Raw genomic sequence first — 15,891 nt, 5'->3', positions numbered from 1 at the left:
TCTGTCATCAGTTGGACAGAGCCCTGATAAGGAATCTGCAATGAGAAGGGCGTGTAGAATTTGTGATCTGCTGGTCTAAGGACACAATCCCCAGGAGATAGCAAACTGCAGAACTATTTAAAAGTTCCAAAGGGAACCTCACAAATTTATAGGCTTGTATAAAGTGACAATGTGAGTATGGAACTTCTTTCTTCTCTTAGCAGCGAAATTTTTCAATGCAGTTTAGTTTTCTTTTATGGTTGCTTGCCCTTCACTAATCTGACCTCTATGGCAATACCACATTAACATGCGAGAGTCTTCCATTCTTCTCTGGATATCTTTTGTTGTGCTGTTATTGTTGTGATCATGGAGGTTGTGGTTGTAAAAACAGGTCACTCATTCACAAAGACTGAAAAGCCATAAAAGTATCTTTGGTCAGATTTTCCCTCCCTCTGTCCCCCAGCCCACAGTGGACACCCACTGTGTTAGTATTTTGCACATCCTACCAAGTTTATTTTCTGCACATATGAATATGTTATTTCCCCCTTTTAAGCAGATGGTGACATACTTTGTATGTGAAGTGTTCTGTGCCTTGCCTTTTTATTCAACAATACATCTTGGAACTCTTTACATATAAATGTATAAAGAGGTGTCTCATTCTTTTTTGGAGGTGCAGAATATTCTGTCGTATGGATGCTCCCTAATTTATTTAAGCACTTTCCCATAGATGGACATTTAGGCTTCCTGGTAGTTTCTGAAATGAAGAATCTAGATGAAAATGAACAAGTAGAATTCCCATTGACTGAATGTAGCTTAGACAACGTCAGAGTTTGAGCATGGTCTTGTGTTGTCCATAAGGTATTTTTCTATAAAATGATAAAGACTTTTATTGTTGTCTTTAGTGGAAGTTCTATTTGCACATGTACTTTTGGGTAGTCCTAGAAAAATCAAGGGGGAGCATTGTGCACATTTTTAGTGGATTATTTTGTAAGCTATTGGGTCGTCGATCTTGGAAAATAATGGGGTTGTTTTAAAAGATTGTTCTCTGAATCCAGCCAGTGGTATATAAATTCATAACGTTGATAAAGGGAAATAAAGAGTTAGTAGCGATCATTCAGAATGGAATTTGAAAGACTTCGGGGTCAGGAAAAGTTTCCCGAGTGATAAATAAGCCACTTTTCCATCAGTTTTATTTACTAGGTGCCTTAATGGGCTAGATTTTGGGCGGGAGGAAGGCAGGACTGTAACTTTCACGAGGAAAATGTAGCTGACACATCTTAGCTCATAAATGTTTGCTTAATTGAATGCAAAGCATGATCAAAGAATTTTTAAGTATGGGAAAGGCAGCCTTAGCAATATATTAGTGTACATTATACAGAGCGTATATATTAAAGCATTAACGTGATCTGATGTTTGAACTAGCAGAACGTTGGAAGATGAAAGTCGTAATTTAGGAAGGAATAAGCTGTAAAGTTCACTTTATGCTTCCTTTTGAAGTATTGCTTTTAATGACCTTGAAAATCTTATTTGTAGCTAAACATAAATCTGGAATTATATATGTATCTAGTAGATGAATTTAACCTGTTAGCAAAATGGTTCGGTAGTTAAGAAACAAACTCTATTTTTCTGAGTCTGAAGAGGAGAAAATGACCTTGTGTGACAGGAAACAGCTGGATGGGCCTTGTGGAACCCTCTGAAGTATCAGGAGCCTGTCAGGATGGGAGAGTCCCTTCCATATTTGAAGCTACTGGGCGAGTTTCTTACCTTTTGTCTGTTTTGAACATAGTTTGTTTGATGATTCCTTTGGCAATTAGGTTACATATTGGTTGAGTCCTATAACATTAGACAGAAGTGATTTCTAATTCATTCAGTGCTATAGAAAAATAATCCCTATGAACCTCCTTGCATTCCTGTAATTTATATGTCCATCAAATTATAGAAGTGTAAAGAAAGTTAGGATTGATGATTATGATTTCTTTGAGAGTAAATCAGAATGTCAGAGTGACTAATGGTGACGATAATACGTGTGTATAAGCGTCTCCTGTCAGATTTTAAGTTCAGAGCACTTTATTTGCACCAGTATATTGGTTTAAGCCTGAATTAAGAGCCTACATGTATCAAAGAACACACTCAGTTTTACTTTATGATGAGAAGCAAGAGATAGGCAGCCTGTGGAGCCAGCATCAGAGTCAGCACCATTCTGGGTTTGGGTGTTGGCGTTCAGCTTCGTGAAGTTATGAGTTTTGGGGGGAGTGGGAGGATATGATTAAAAATTCATGATATGTCCTATGATGACGCAGATGTGGGGTGGGTTTGCCATTTATTTCAGCTTGGTTCTCAGTGAGGAAACCAAAGCAAAACTAGATGAATTGGTCAGAGACTGTGAGCCTCTGTCTGTGAGCAGAGCTCCTCTCTTGATTCTCAGTTCAAGAGCATCTTCCCTCAAGGTGTTTTTGTCTTAAGTGTTGATTTGTTGTAGGTAATTTTTTTTCTTTTAACTAGTTTGCTAAGTTCCAAATCATTCTCTCTGTAGCCAGAGCCCCTTGAAGCTTTTGCTGCTGTTACACCCAGGTTTTCCATCACTTTCAGAGTTTCTCGGCTGCCAGGCCAGGGTGTCACAAGGCGTTATTGTGGTTTTGAAAGAGGGTGTGATAGTGGGGCAGATCCCACTAGAAAGACATTCCTACAGAAACGACTTTGTGTGACATGGCCAAAGTCTGTAGACCCCAAGCCAAGTTCAACTTAAGTGACTCCAGTCAAACTCAGTGAACAAATTCCCTAGAGAGACGGCCCTGTTCAGTGCGCTGCTCATCACTGGGGCGGTCGAGTTTTATTATTCCTTCTTGGCTGTAATGTCTGATTTCTGTAGTCGAAGGTTGCTCTGTGTTGGCTGAGGCACACTGCGGCAGCTTTGGCATGGGTCCTGTGCCCCACCCCAAGCTGTCCCTTTATTGCATAGCTGTTCTTAGCAAAGGGGGATTCTTGTCCCTGCTTCCAAAATATCTGACTCAGATGCTAGTCTTTCCTAGGTTCCTTCCTCCTCCCCTATTTCCGTGGGGAGTATCTCTCCTTGTCCAAACATATCTTTATTTAAACCCCATCTCTTCTTGCTGTTTTATATCTCAAGCATTTGTATCTGTCATAAGATTATAGACTCCCTTAAAGTCCTATCTTCCATACCACTGTTGCGTATTTTGTTTTTTAACATGCAGAGCAATGTTTTTCTCAATCATAGGGATGCTCTATTATTTATTTCCTTCTGTTCCTTTGTGGGTAAACCCTGTTTGTACCTCTGGTCTTGGCTTCCTCCAATGCAGGTCTGCAGACTCCTGTTCCAGAGGTGGTTGTCGATGTCGAGTCCATGGATATCTTCCCAGTGGGCTGGTGTGAAGCAAATTCCTACCCTTTGACTACACCACACAAAACAGTCTGTAAGTGTTGCCCTGTTGAGTGGGATGGTGGGTAACATATATGCAATCTCAGTGAATCAATAGCAGTTTTGTAAAGAAAGGCTAGCCATGTTCCAAAAAACTAGAAAGGTTTGGATGTCCATAGCACACCAATAATTTTATCTCATTGATTCTTTAAGTGTTTGCATGAGTTTAGCACTGGAAACATTTCACAGATTGACATACTAAGTCCCAGTAAGGGGGCAGTTGAAGGTCACAGGGAGGCAGAGAAAAAATATCTGAAATCTTCACTCTCAGGCTTTCATACAGTCCATTATTTTGATGGGGATAAAATTTAAGCTAGATACTATGTTTTTATATTATCATTTCTTAGAGAGAACTGAATTTTCTCATGAGGTTCCACCAAAAGAAATCATAATTGGTCCCAGCGGTTTACTGACTTTCTTATAAACACTTAAGCTACTCAGCACTAATAGGTGAGCTTTCAGCTGTACTTTTAAAAAGTGTATTATCTCACATCCTTTCAGTCATAGAAATACCAAATAAAACCAATATTAGTAGATAAATAATCCAGCAATACACACACATATTAAACACATTTAAATACATACAACAGTGTGTTTTAGCATTTGTTATTGTAGATCATTATCATGAAATGGTACCATTTAAAAATCTTAAAACCTAATAAATCTTTGCATTTATTATTCTACCCTAATGTGTACCAAAAGTATTATTTAAAACCACGAGTCCTTAAAGATAGTAGGTTTTAACTTCCTGTTAAAGAGATTCTACTTCTAATATTTTCTTTGTTTGCCAGCTTTACTTCAAACAACCTGCTGTATATAGTACACTTCTATAGATTCTCAGAACATTGCTGTAAATGAAGTTCTTTCACATTGTTGGCTTCACACTTCCTGATGTTAACAGGTTTTTGCAGATTCCTCCTACTCAATATTCATTAAGAGCAGTAGAGGACATTATATGAAACAGAGTAGATAGTTCAGATTACAGACAGAAGAGGCTTTCTCTTAGATAACCCTGCTCAATGAATCTGACCCAGTTAGAGTGATATCTTCTCACTTTAAAATAGTTCTAAAACTTTGAGCATGGAATAATTATTTTAATCTCAGGGACAGTCTTTTATCCACGCTCACTTCGAGTGAGGCAGAGTGTTAATTCGCACTGCCAGCAGGGCCAGTGGTCAGGTCCTCCCTGTCTCTGCCACAGGGATGGGGTTCAGTCCCCTCTGTAGGTAGGACCTGCTGTTCTGTATCCTCTTCTTCCCTCCTTCCTACAGATCTGGGAGGCTGCAAGTGCTTTGAGTTTTTCTGGAGCAAAATCACACATGGGTTAAGGGTGACATAATAATGTTTCCTCCTCATTTTGCATTTTGCCCCTGGGGCTGCTGAGCCTGGCTCCTTCCCAGGATGTCATACATAAGTCAGGCCTTCCCACCCTTGACAAGTTCTTCTGTACTCATTTTTCGCCTTAGAGATCATAAAGTTTATACTTTTTTGTAGTACTAACTAGAATTGAATACCATGTGATTTTATTGAGTAAAATTATTTTTATCCTTGCTTATTTCTCTTCTTTTATTCTTGCTTTCATTTCTTGTATGTACATTTTGCATTAAAGAGGCAAACCCTAACCCGCTGGACTCTAACAGCTTTAGAAGTTTTGTGCTTACGTTGGAAGTGGCAGAATTATCTGTGCCAAAATTTAATGGTTGCTAAAAGCTTTGGTCTGTTTTTGTTAAGGTGATCGATCCTAATCAATTATAAATATAAGCTGGAAATATTCTTATCCAAAAAATCATTATTTGCTCGTTTATGTCAATATTTGACCAGAAATATTTGCTAGCCTCCAGTTCTCCTTTTGGTAATAAAAGGTTCTACTTTGGGAGTGGGATTTTAGGGTCAAATTATTATCTTTATCACAATTTCTATGGGAAAAAAATCATTCTGGATAAGTGTGCTTACAACAATTTATCTTAATAGGTATGTTTATGTGAAGTACAGTATATGTACTCTTTCTCATTAAAAGCACATTTTATATTAAAGTAATGAGTATAGTGATAAAATTAAATGCTAAGTTCTATTAAGATCTTATGTCTGAGTAACGTCTATTTTATGCTAGAAGAAACTAATATAAAATTGTGGCTTGAATGAAATAACTTTTCAGTATTTAAATTGTTACTTTAAAATGGGAGCATTTTACACTAAGCCCCTTTTTAAAAATGCATTTTCCCATTAACTAACAAAGCTGATTTTCTTTTTCTCCCCCTTTTGCCTGTTTTACAGCACAGAAGAAGAGGAAGATTGCAGTTGTACAACCAGAAAAGCAGTACGTTTTTCTTTCTCCCTAAAACTGCATGATAGACTGCAGAGTGTCTTTATGAAGGATAGGAAGCCTAGCTGTTTTTTAAGAGTTAGCTAACAAAGAGCACACTGGTAAAGGTGACAGTGAAATATATATATGGCTACTTATTATGCCCCTATTATGTGCAAGATACAGTACCTGCTGCCAGTCTACAGTCTAGATTGTCGTTGTCACATTTTAGTTCACTTCAGCATACCTGAAAAATACTCCAAACTTACACGCCAGTAGTGATGGCTCTGTGCTAGCAATTCTTAATGCCCAAGTTTACACGTACTGTCCTGTCCCCCACCCCAGATTCTGTCCTTCACCCACCTCTCTAGTCACGACCCTGCCTGGGAGGTGGAAGACTTCAGTCTGACTCTGACCCTGCCGCGTCCTGGCGGGTGAGCTTGAGCAGGTGGCTTTTCTCTGTCTTGGTGCCCTCGTTTGCAAAATAACTGTTTCTCAGGGGCTTTAGGAAGATTAAACTAGATTCCACATGAAAAAAACCGTGGTCCCTACATCACTAATGAATGCAGGTTACCCCCTGTTTCGATTGTAATCTCCTGGGGAAAAGGTGTTAGGGCAAAGTGTGTAGGTGCAGGCGGGATGTTTTTGAAAACTTGTAACTGTCGATAACACTTTGTGTATATTGAAACGTATTTAAAATACACTGAAATCTACATTCCATGCCGAGTGATTCCGTTTTCTTAAGTAAATAAAAATACACGGATGAGAAGGCAAATGAAAACAGCATTTTTCATGTATTCGAGTTTAAATGAGATTGAATAACTGCATTGTTATTTAAGTGAGATGAACAGTTTTGTGGGTGTCTTTTATGCTTTGATTTCTAAGTGTAGTTTGTTGGGTTAGTAACCTGACTCTATGTTAGTTGCATAACATTGAGATAGAGAGATTAATCATAGACTCCTGATTGAATCCAAATTTGAATTCATCACTCCTAAATTTGGGGTCCAGGGATGAGCAGTTTTTACAGTTTACGTAAATCAGTCACCTAGAGATCTTATGAAACACAGGTTGCTGGGCCCCATCCCCAAATTTCTGGTTCAGGATGTCTGGAGTGGGGCCTGGTCTTTTTACATGGTCTTAATTCGTGTTGCTCCTCTATACACATCCTATCTTTTCGTGCCCTTAGAGTAGATGTCTGGAATAGTTACTTTAAATTATCGAAAGACCTTGGAATGTAATAGTTTCTTCTAAAGTCTGTGACCCGTGACAGTTTCATTTTCTTTATCAACAGATTGCCATCCGCAGTGCCTGTCAAGAAAATACCTCATGACCTTTGTTTATTTCCTCACCTGGACACTGCTGGTAAGTGAGCCCCACGTAGGGCACTCTGTCCTTCCCAACTTGTTGCTGTGACTGGAGACGTGTATATCTTTTTAGGTCAATATGAACATATCTCAGCTTAGAGCTTACTCTCTTTTTCTCTGTTGCTGCTCATTAACACATATCTACTTTTGTTTTTTTTTCTCTAAGCCATATTCTCCATGCCTCCTCTTTTCTGCTTTTTGTCCAGTAGCTCCAGACAGTTTTCCTAGTCTGTAGGAAAAAGGCCCATGTGCTCTTTGGAAATTATGAGCCGTATTAAGGGCTCCATATCCTGGTCTACCATGTGGAGAAGGAAAGAGTTGAAAATATCATCATTAGGCATTTTTTTGACATTTTATGCCATTACGCCAGTTCCACTTGCATTTTGATACTAGTAGTTCATACGTAAGTCCCTGCTGGCTTTTGAATTGCTCCTTAAAGCCCCTGTGTTTGAATAGCTGGTTGTGAACAATATGTGTTTTTTGACGTGTGAATCTTACATCTTACAATAACCTTTGAAAATGCAACTGTGAGGTATTCTTTGACCACCCAGTCTGATAATAGACTTGTACACTAAGAAATGCATGATTAAGAATTCTGTTTTCTAAGCCCAGATGAAACCTGCCCTGAATCCCAATATTAAAACCTGTATGCCGTGGAAGAATCCTATTAGTCACTAAAGTCATCTTTGTAGTAGAGAGAGCAATTTTATGAGTAGACTGAACTCAAATTGTTTTTTTCTAAGGGTCTGGGCTGGGTAATTTTACCAGAAAATTTCCATGTAAATGCAGCTGTGGACTGACTGAATTATTTTGCCTGTTGCATGTAATTCAAACTTCAGAATGGTTCTAAAAGAAGCATGTCGGCTACCCTTTCACAGTCTGTAATTGTTATTTTATTCCGCTTTTCTAGAAGAATAACGTTTCTGTCTTGTACCTGTTGGTTCTGAGCTGAAGTCCTTATGAGAACAAGCCTTCCTAGGCTGTTAAATTACTATCCCAAGTAATAACAATATTTATGCAAAAATACCACTGTTAGAATGTCTTCACTTGGAGCAGGGGTAGGGCGGGCTAGGAGGGTGAGTCCCTTAGCCAAAAGTGAAACTTCACTCTGTGTTTACAGACACCCAGAAACTTTAGAGTGAGATCTTATCATTTAATTATTCTACTTTTGCACACAGCAACCTGAGGTACAGCGAGACCAACAGCTTACCCTGTTCACTTCCTAAGTTGAAAGAATGCTAAGGATAATGCAAATTTAAGTCCCAGGGAGGTACCTTTCACTTCTATCAGATTTGCAAAGTGGAGAAGTCAAACAGTGTCTAGTGTTGTCCTGTACATGGCATAACAGGAGCTCTTACACAGTGGGATAGTCACTGTGGGAAATAATTTGGCTATGTTTAGAAAAACAAAGCTATGTAGATCTATGGCCGAGCAGTTCTACTCCTATTATATACTTGCAGGAATTTATTGGTAAAAGTAGAATTCTGCAGTCATCTTCATTCAAACACTGTTAGCAATACCAAAAAGGAAAAACAACTAAATACCCATCACTAAGAGAATAATTGACAAAATTATGGTATATTAATACAAGGGAGTAATATACAGAAGTGAAAAATGAATAAACATCCTGGATATACATTTGCCAACTTAGGTATTTCAGAAACTTCATACTGAGCAAACAAAATGTGGAAAACCACTTATGGAATATTTTTTTGAAGTCCAAAATACCATCTATTGCTTTTAGGTACACATGTACATGTGTGTGGCAAAGTTTACAGACATGCCTGGGAATGACAAATGCCAGATTCAGGGTGTGGTTACCTCTGGGAGGGGAGGTGGGAAAGCTGGAGGAAGAGACTCAAGGGAACAGTGTGTGTTTAGTGCTTTTGTTCCTGACCTGCACAGTGACACCTGGATTGTCACTCTCTTAGTCTTTGTATCTTTTTACATGTCTTGAATACTGCATAATAAAGAGAAAAGTTTGTTTACATGGTGGGAAAAAGCAATCAGAATTTCTAAGATACTGTTACAGCTACAAAGTGTCCTGATATTAGGGCACAGTGTACCCTTCTCAGGAGGACGAGACCATTGGTTTTTCTCTAGTGCTGTGTCCCAGTTGGCCTTCATGATTCTTGTGACCATTTTGAGTCCCATTTTTTTTTTTTTAGGTATATATCATTTATTTAAATAGTTTATAAGAAACTAACTTAATAGCAGATAAGATACTGCACATTAATTTGAAATGGTCTTTTAGGAAAAATAAGCCCCTTTCTTTAGCCCATCCCCCTTTTTTGGACAGTTTTTTTATTGAAACATAACTGATTATACATATTTGTGGGGTACAGATGTGCATACCAATACCTGTGTACAATATGAGGTGATCAAAGGTTTTGTAACTTCGGATTCCACATCTGTCAAGATGCTGGACAGCTCCTTGAGCTGGCTTTGACCAAGTGGATTAAGCAAGTGTCTTGTTGGTCCCCTGAGGTCTGGAGGAGTGACCCTAAGCCACAGCTGTGTCCCTCTTCCCCTGCAGGAGCCGGCAATGGGAAGTACTGCTGCCCACAGCTTTTCATCAACCACAGGTGCTTCTCGGGCCCGTACCTGAACAAGGGGAGGATCGCGGAGCTTCCCCAGTCGGTGGGACCAGGCAAATGCGTGCTGGTTCTGAAAGAGGTAAAGTGCGTGTGTCACTGCAGCTGTCTGGTCATCATAGCGTCCTCACACTGCAGGCACGGTTCCCGAAAGACACACTAATTATTTGAATCCATTCAGTTAACATTTACCAAGCAGCTCCTTGCAATCCTGGGGGTTAGAAGCTGGAGATAGAAAGATGGACAAATGATGTTTCTGCCCATGAAAGACTAGCAGTCTAGTGGGAGAGACACATGTCCCACTCTGTGAGTTAGGGGGAAATGTGTGCTCGTTTGAATGAAGTGCTTTGGCAAGACAGAGGAATGATTCGCTGTGTGGAGCGAGTTTAGGGCTGAATAGTCAAGGTTTCTCAAAGCAGTAAGCCAGCCAGGAAGGACAGGAAGGACTTCTCGAGGTGGGACAGTGATGCTGAGGATAGGTGCACCTCTGCTGGGTCGGGGTGGTGTCTGTTTTCCTTTTATCCCTTCTCAGCACCTGGTCCTGCACGTAATCGGTAATGCTAAATGTCTCAGTGCTCTCCAGGTATGTCTGTGAGGTTTGTGTCACGGCTGCATCCAGGCAAAGGCCTGGCCCCTGTCACTTGGGTACTGTTTCCCTTTCTCTCCCTACCTTTCATGCTGCTGATGCCGGCAGGGATCCTTCTCTGTGTCTCGTTTTTATAGCTTACCCTCAGACAGTACTTGCAGACAGATTGGAATTTGGAAACAATTTTGGAACTGTGCTTGGAACTCTGTGTCTGCTGTCTTTTCACACACATTAGTGCTTTCCCTTAAGGAGAATACCAAGTAGACTTTTTTTATTGCTACTTGTACCATAATGAATTTTTTTTTTTTTTTAATTCCTTGGATGCAGCAATCCATTTATCTGTCAGGCAACTTTGAGGAGCCGGGCAGTGTCTGAACCATTGGGTCCCAAAACAAACACACTCTGGCCTCTCCCTATTTGGGGAGACAACATTGTCTGAAACTAGATGCACAGTAGGGGACGTCCCTGAGACAGGTAGGAACACCATGCTCTGGGAGCAGAGGGGAGGAAGTGGCAGATGTGTGGCAAGTGACATTTGATTGGCTTAGGCAGAGTGAGTACAGTCTTGACTGCAAACCATGGGCAAAGCCACACAGGTGGGCGTTCAAGGTATATTCTGGCAAAGGGAGGTGGTTATAGATCATTGTAGCCTAGGAACTTAGTCTGGGGATAATTAATAGGTACAAAAGAGCATATTATAATTTGAAAAGAAAAGCAGGAATCTGGCTTGCCTGATGCTCAGGGTGAGGTAGGACTGGGCAGACTGGATTGGGGTCTGCTTGAGAAAGGCCTTCTTCGGCATCCTAAGCAATTTGGACTTGAAGCTCTGGATGATGGGACATCCTCAGTGACACTAGGCTACAGCTCATCCTTCAATGCGGGAGCTCTGCATGGCTTCAAGTGTCATTTTACGTAAAGAGAAAGAGGTCATTGAAGCAAAAGTAGAGGATGTTTGCTTTTCTAGGCCATCCGTGGGACTCGTAATTAAAACTTTTTATATATTTAGAGAAAAAATATGTTTTAGAGGGAAAGAGGGAGTTACAGTTTAGAAGAAACCGGTAAGAAATTGATCAGGCTCTCATGCTCATTTATTTGGGAGAACGTAACATATGAGAATACTTCAAAAAGTTCGTGGGAAAATAGAATTAAAAGATAATATGAATTTTTTCATGAACTTTTTGGAGTACCATTGTATGGACCTTCATGAGCTTCCAGTTGAGTGGGAAGGACGAGAAAGCAGATAGAGTATGACCAAGTGCATCCCAGATGCTGCGGCAGGGCTGGCACAGGTGCTGAGGTCATAGGAGCCACACACACACACACACTCTGTGGGGACAGTGAGCCAGGCAGCCTGCTCCAGCAAGAGGGAAAAGAAGTTAAAAGGCTGGAGTGTCGAGGCTGCTGCAGGATGAAGGGAAGGAAAAGCGGGAAGGACTCTTACAGCTCCTTAACTATAAGGACTGCACAGGACAGGCCCAGAAAGGGCCCAGGTCTGCATTGAGAGTCTTGTCCAGCCCTGGTGGTTGTCCTAGGCCCTTTGCATACGTAATCTCTTAGCAGGAGATTGGAGCTACTTTCTTTTCTTTTTTTTTTTTTTTTAAAGATGACTGGTAAGGGGATCTTAACCCTTGACTTGGTTTTGTCAGCACCACGCTCTCCTAAGTGAGCCAACCAGCCATCCCTATATAGGAATCTAAACCTGTGGCCTTGGTGCTATTAGCACCACCCTCTCCCAAGTGAGCCACGGGCCAGCCCGCTACTTTCATTTTTAATAGCTCACCTTAACACAGTTTGGCATTGCTATGGGTCAAATGTGTCTCCCGAAAGCTTATGTATTAGAAACTTGACCCCCTTGTTACAAAGTTAAAAGGGTGGAGCATCCAATTATGGTATTTGAAAGGTGGGGCCTTTGAGAGGTGATGGGATCATGAGGACTGTGCCCTTGTGAATGGATTAATCCATTCATGGCAGTAACAAGGTATCATGGGTGTGATTCTGATGGCTACTATAAGAACCGTGCCCTCTTGAATGAACTGATCCATTCATGGAGTAATAGGTTGATGGCTTAATGGGTGGTCATGTATGTGGTTCTGATGGCTTTAAAAGGAGAGAGAGTGAGAAGGTTAGCTCTCTCTTGCTCAGCCCATTCTCACCATATGACACCCTGGTCATCATGGGAGCCTGTAGAAAGTCACCCAACTGGGAAAAGACCCTGACCAGATATGTTCCCTGGACTTAGGACTTCCCAGCCTCCAAAACTGAGAGAAATAGATTTCATTCCTTTCCAAATTACCCAATTTTAGGTATTCAGTTTTAGGTTTCTGCAATAGAAACAGACTAATACAGGCGTTATGTTTTCAGATCAAACAGTTATGGGTCTTGCTCAGCCTAAGTAGTGAGTATATTCCATAGATGAGGAATTTACAGCTACAAGAGAATGGTGATTGAGGGGGAGGCAACACCTCACGATTGGCTCTGTGAAGTGGTTCAGCAATAGGACCTCTGGTTAACTGTGTACATTGGCCCAGACCATAGATCCTTGCAGACATTCATCTTGATCCAAACAGAAATCAGGCCAGGATTACAGGTAAGAATTTGTCACAATATGAAGTAAGACTTTAGAATGAGCACTGGCTCCTGCTGTCTGCCTGGCTCTCTGCTGTGAATACATTTTTTTTTTTTTTCTTGTCTTTTTCGTGACCGGCACTCAGCCAGTGAGTGCACTGGCCATTCCCATATAGGATCTGAACCCGCGGCGGGAGAGTCGCCGCGCTCCCAGCGCCGCACTCTCCCGAGTGCGCCACGGGCTCGGCCCGTGAATACATTTTTGATGTGTGATGTTGTCTCCCTGTGTTTGTGCCTGTTTTCGTTGGGAGTGATAGGATGAGGCACAACAGCTACAAAAATACATCAAACCAAAGGGTTTCTTCAAAGCTTTTGCAGACCTGTTTTCCGTGCATGTTCCACCTATTTAAATGAGATGCTCCGTCATCTGCCAGTGTGTTAACAAACATGGTGACCTTGGCTTGAGCCTCTCTTGATGGGTTGGCTATTTTACTTTACTAAATGATTTTTTGAAGTCAAAATTGTTATCCCTGATGAATTCACCAACAGGTGCCAACAGCCAAATCTAAAAGCCAGTCCAGAGGAGTTTTCTGATGAGACAGAACTAGTTTTTTGCTGGTGTTCAGAAAACGCATGCAGCAGGGAGAAAGGAAAAAGAAAAAAAAGCAAGCACTTCAGCTCCATGAGTGCAAGAAAAACGTAAGCTCCACCAGCCAATATTTACACTAATGCTTCAGCATCAGACTCTGAACACTTTTATTTCTTTAGAAAAGGTAAAATGAGAGTTGTTTTCCCTCTGTCCTACTGTAGTTAATGCCTGTGTTTCAAGAGAGGAGGGCCATGTTTCAAGAGAGGAGGAATTTCTGGCAAAAAAGATTGTTAATGCATGTTTCTACTCACTTCCTGGGTGTTGGACTTGAGTGGAGTCAGAGAGACCAAGAGCCAAGTCTGGCCTCAATTCCAGAGAGGGTGCAGTGAGGCGGATAGATGACCTGCAAGAAGCTGGGACCAGAGTCAGCAGACGGACTGTTCAGGCCTGGACATCCCCCATACATGAACTCAGAACAGAGCAGGCTTTGGCATGGAGGCACAGGTGCAGTGGGAAGATGGCCCCTCACATGCTGGGCATTTTACGGGATGCCTGGCCCAATCGTGTGGAGGGACGGGACCTGTCAGGTGCAGACCATAGTGATGGCATTTATCACAAACCAACCTGTGTGCCCAGTAGGATCATTGCCAAGTGAGACCATCCTTTTCTATCCCAAATCCTCCCCCCCCAGTCTCCCCAGTGTTCCAGATACCCCCAAAAGACAGATATTCTACAGATCTGGGTAGTATTGTGTGATTGTTAGCATTATGTGACAAAGAGTCTTGTTGCCCCCGTGTTCCTAGAGTATTGCACAGAGAAGTTCAGGGAAGTTTTGCTTCATAACTTAGATGCTGTCTCATGAGCCACCGGGCCAGCTGTGCTTGCTTGATGTAGGTGTGTCAGGCTGGTGTGCGTGTGCTCGTGTCTGCATGTGGAAGAGAGTGAGTGAGTGAGCTGCCTAGGCACAGGAGACAAAGGGGAGTGCAGCGTCTGGTGTGTTTACTGCTACTGGTGTATTCCGAGACGAACATTTCAGCTTCTGATAAAGACATGACGAAAACAGGAGAAGACTGGCTGAGTGCTGCTGGCAAAAATGACTCTGGAAACACCCTGTTGGGAAGAAATGTCTCTTCAGTCCATGGGGATGGTATCCCTGGGGGGCTTACAGAGATTTGGGGGAACAACCGAGGTTTTTCGTACAATTTATTTGGTTTAAAAAACTGCCAATGTGTTACCTCTGTTTTTAGCAAAAAAGAGAAACAAGTGATTTCAAGTAGGGAATCTTGGGGAGTCCCTTTGCACATTCTCGCAGCACTTTCAGTGGTAGTGTCTGGTGGCTGCTCTGCCATTGATTCTCTCTGCCGCGGGCAGGAGCTGCACCTCATGTGCTGTGTTTTGGCAGCACAGGTCCAAGAATTGAAGAGGGGCTGTTGATTGGTAAGAGGAGACATTGGCAAGTTGTACTTTCTATTGAAAGGTAGGAGTATAACACCTCATTTTCTGCTCCCCTTTTTCCTCTTCCTGATGCTTAAAAGCAGGCTGTGGAGAAAGCCACATGAAGCCTGGACTTGCAGGAAGCTTCTGGAGTGGTCAGCGTGCGGGGCTTACCCTTTCCCTCCAGCGCAGCTCTCCACCCCAGCTGAGGTGCTGATGAGACCTGGGGACTCGCCTGATGCCTGACATGAAAAGATAGAGTAAGGAAGAGCAGACCAGAGATGAGATGAGGGAGACCAGAGAGAGCTTCTGCTCTGCCAAGGCAGGAACTGCATTCCTGGTGGGGAAGATACAGAAATGCACCCGCCCACCTTACCTGCCCACTTGTCTATCTGTCTGTGTATCTATCTGTGTATCTGTGTATGTATGTATCTACTGTCTATTTCTATGTCTCTTTATCATCATCATGCATCACCTGTCTGTCCATATCTATCCATCTCTCCACTATCTAGCTATGTTATCTATTTATATTTATCATCTGTTTATATCTATGTCTCCATCATCTATCTATTGATAGTCTGTCTTTCATCTTTCTCTCCATCTCTTATCTATCTTTATCATTATCAGTCTATCCATTCGATCTATCCTCTCTCTATCCCTCTGTCCATCATCTATCCGTCCAAGGTCACTAAAGAGTCACTTTGCTCTCATGAATAGCCTGGTCAAGGGATGCCACAGTTTAGACATGACCAGTTAAGCCTTCCTGAGTATTTAAGAGAACAAGTTGGAATTAGTTTAACTTTGCAAAAGGTGATCACAGAAATGACTGAGAGCTGTGAAGGCTGGTCTGAGATGATGGAGTCTGGGGTGGTTAATTGGGTTGCCACCAGCCTGCAGAGAGGAGACTGGGAGGCTCACTTTTTTTTATCTCCTTCTGTCTGCTTCTGTGGTCTTCCTAGCTCTGTGGCCTCAGGAAGTGCAGGAGTAAATGATGTTGGGACTGCAGGTGTCCCGACCAGTCCATCTGTATTTCTTCTCTACT

General features: G+C 41.8%; 1 protein-coding gene across 1 annotated transcript in view; it reads left to right on the top strand.

Moving 5' to 3' along the window:
• SFMBT2 (Scm like with four mbt domains 2) overlaps positions 1–15,891 on the top strand; it is a 197,712-nt gene that overhangs the window by 149,268 nt on the left and 32,553 nt on the right. Inside the window, exons 11-14 of the mRNA XM_063100723.1 lie at positions 3,297–3,410; positions 5,690–5,732; positions 7,009–7,079; positions 9,618–9,757. Of these exons, the coding sequence (XP_062956793.1) occupies positions 3,297–3,410; positions 5,690–5,732; positions 7,009–7,079; positions 9,618–9,757 (368 nt within the window). The remainder of the gene's footprint in view (positions 1–3,296; positions 3,411–5,689; positions 5,733–7,008; positions 7,080–9,617; positions 9,758–15,891) is intronic.

The sequence above is a fragment of the Cynocephalus volans genome, chromosome 6 (genome assembly GCF_027409185.1).
Source record: "Cynocephalus volans isolate mCynVol1 chromosome 6, mCynVol1.pri, whole genome shotgun sequence".
Classification (NCBI taxonomy): domain Eukaryota; kingdom Metazoa; phylum Chordata; class Mammalia; order Dermoptera; family Cynocephalidae; genus Cynocephalus; species Cynocephalus volans.
The sequence above is the reverse complement of the archived record's forward strand: the minus strand, read 5'-3'. Positions and strand labels throughout refer to the sequence as shown.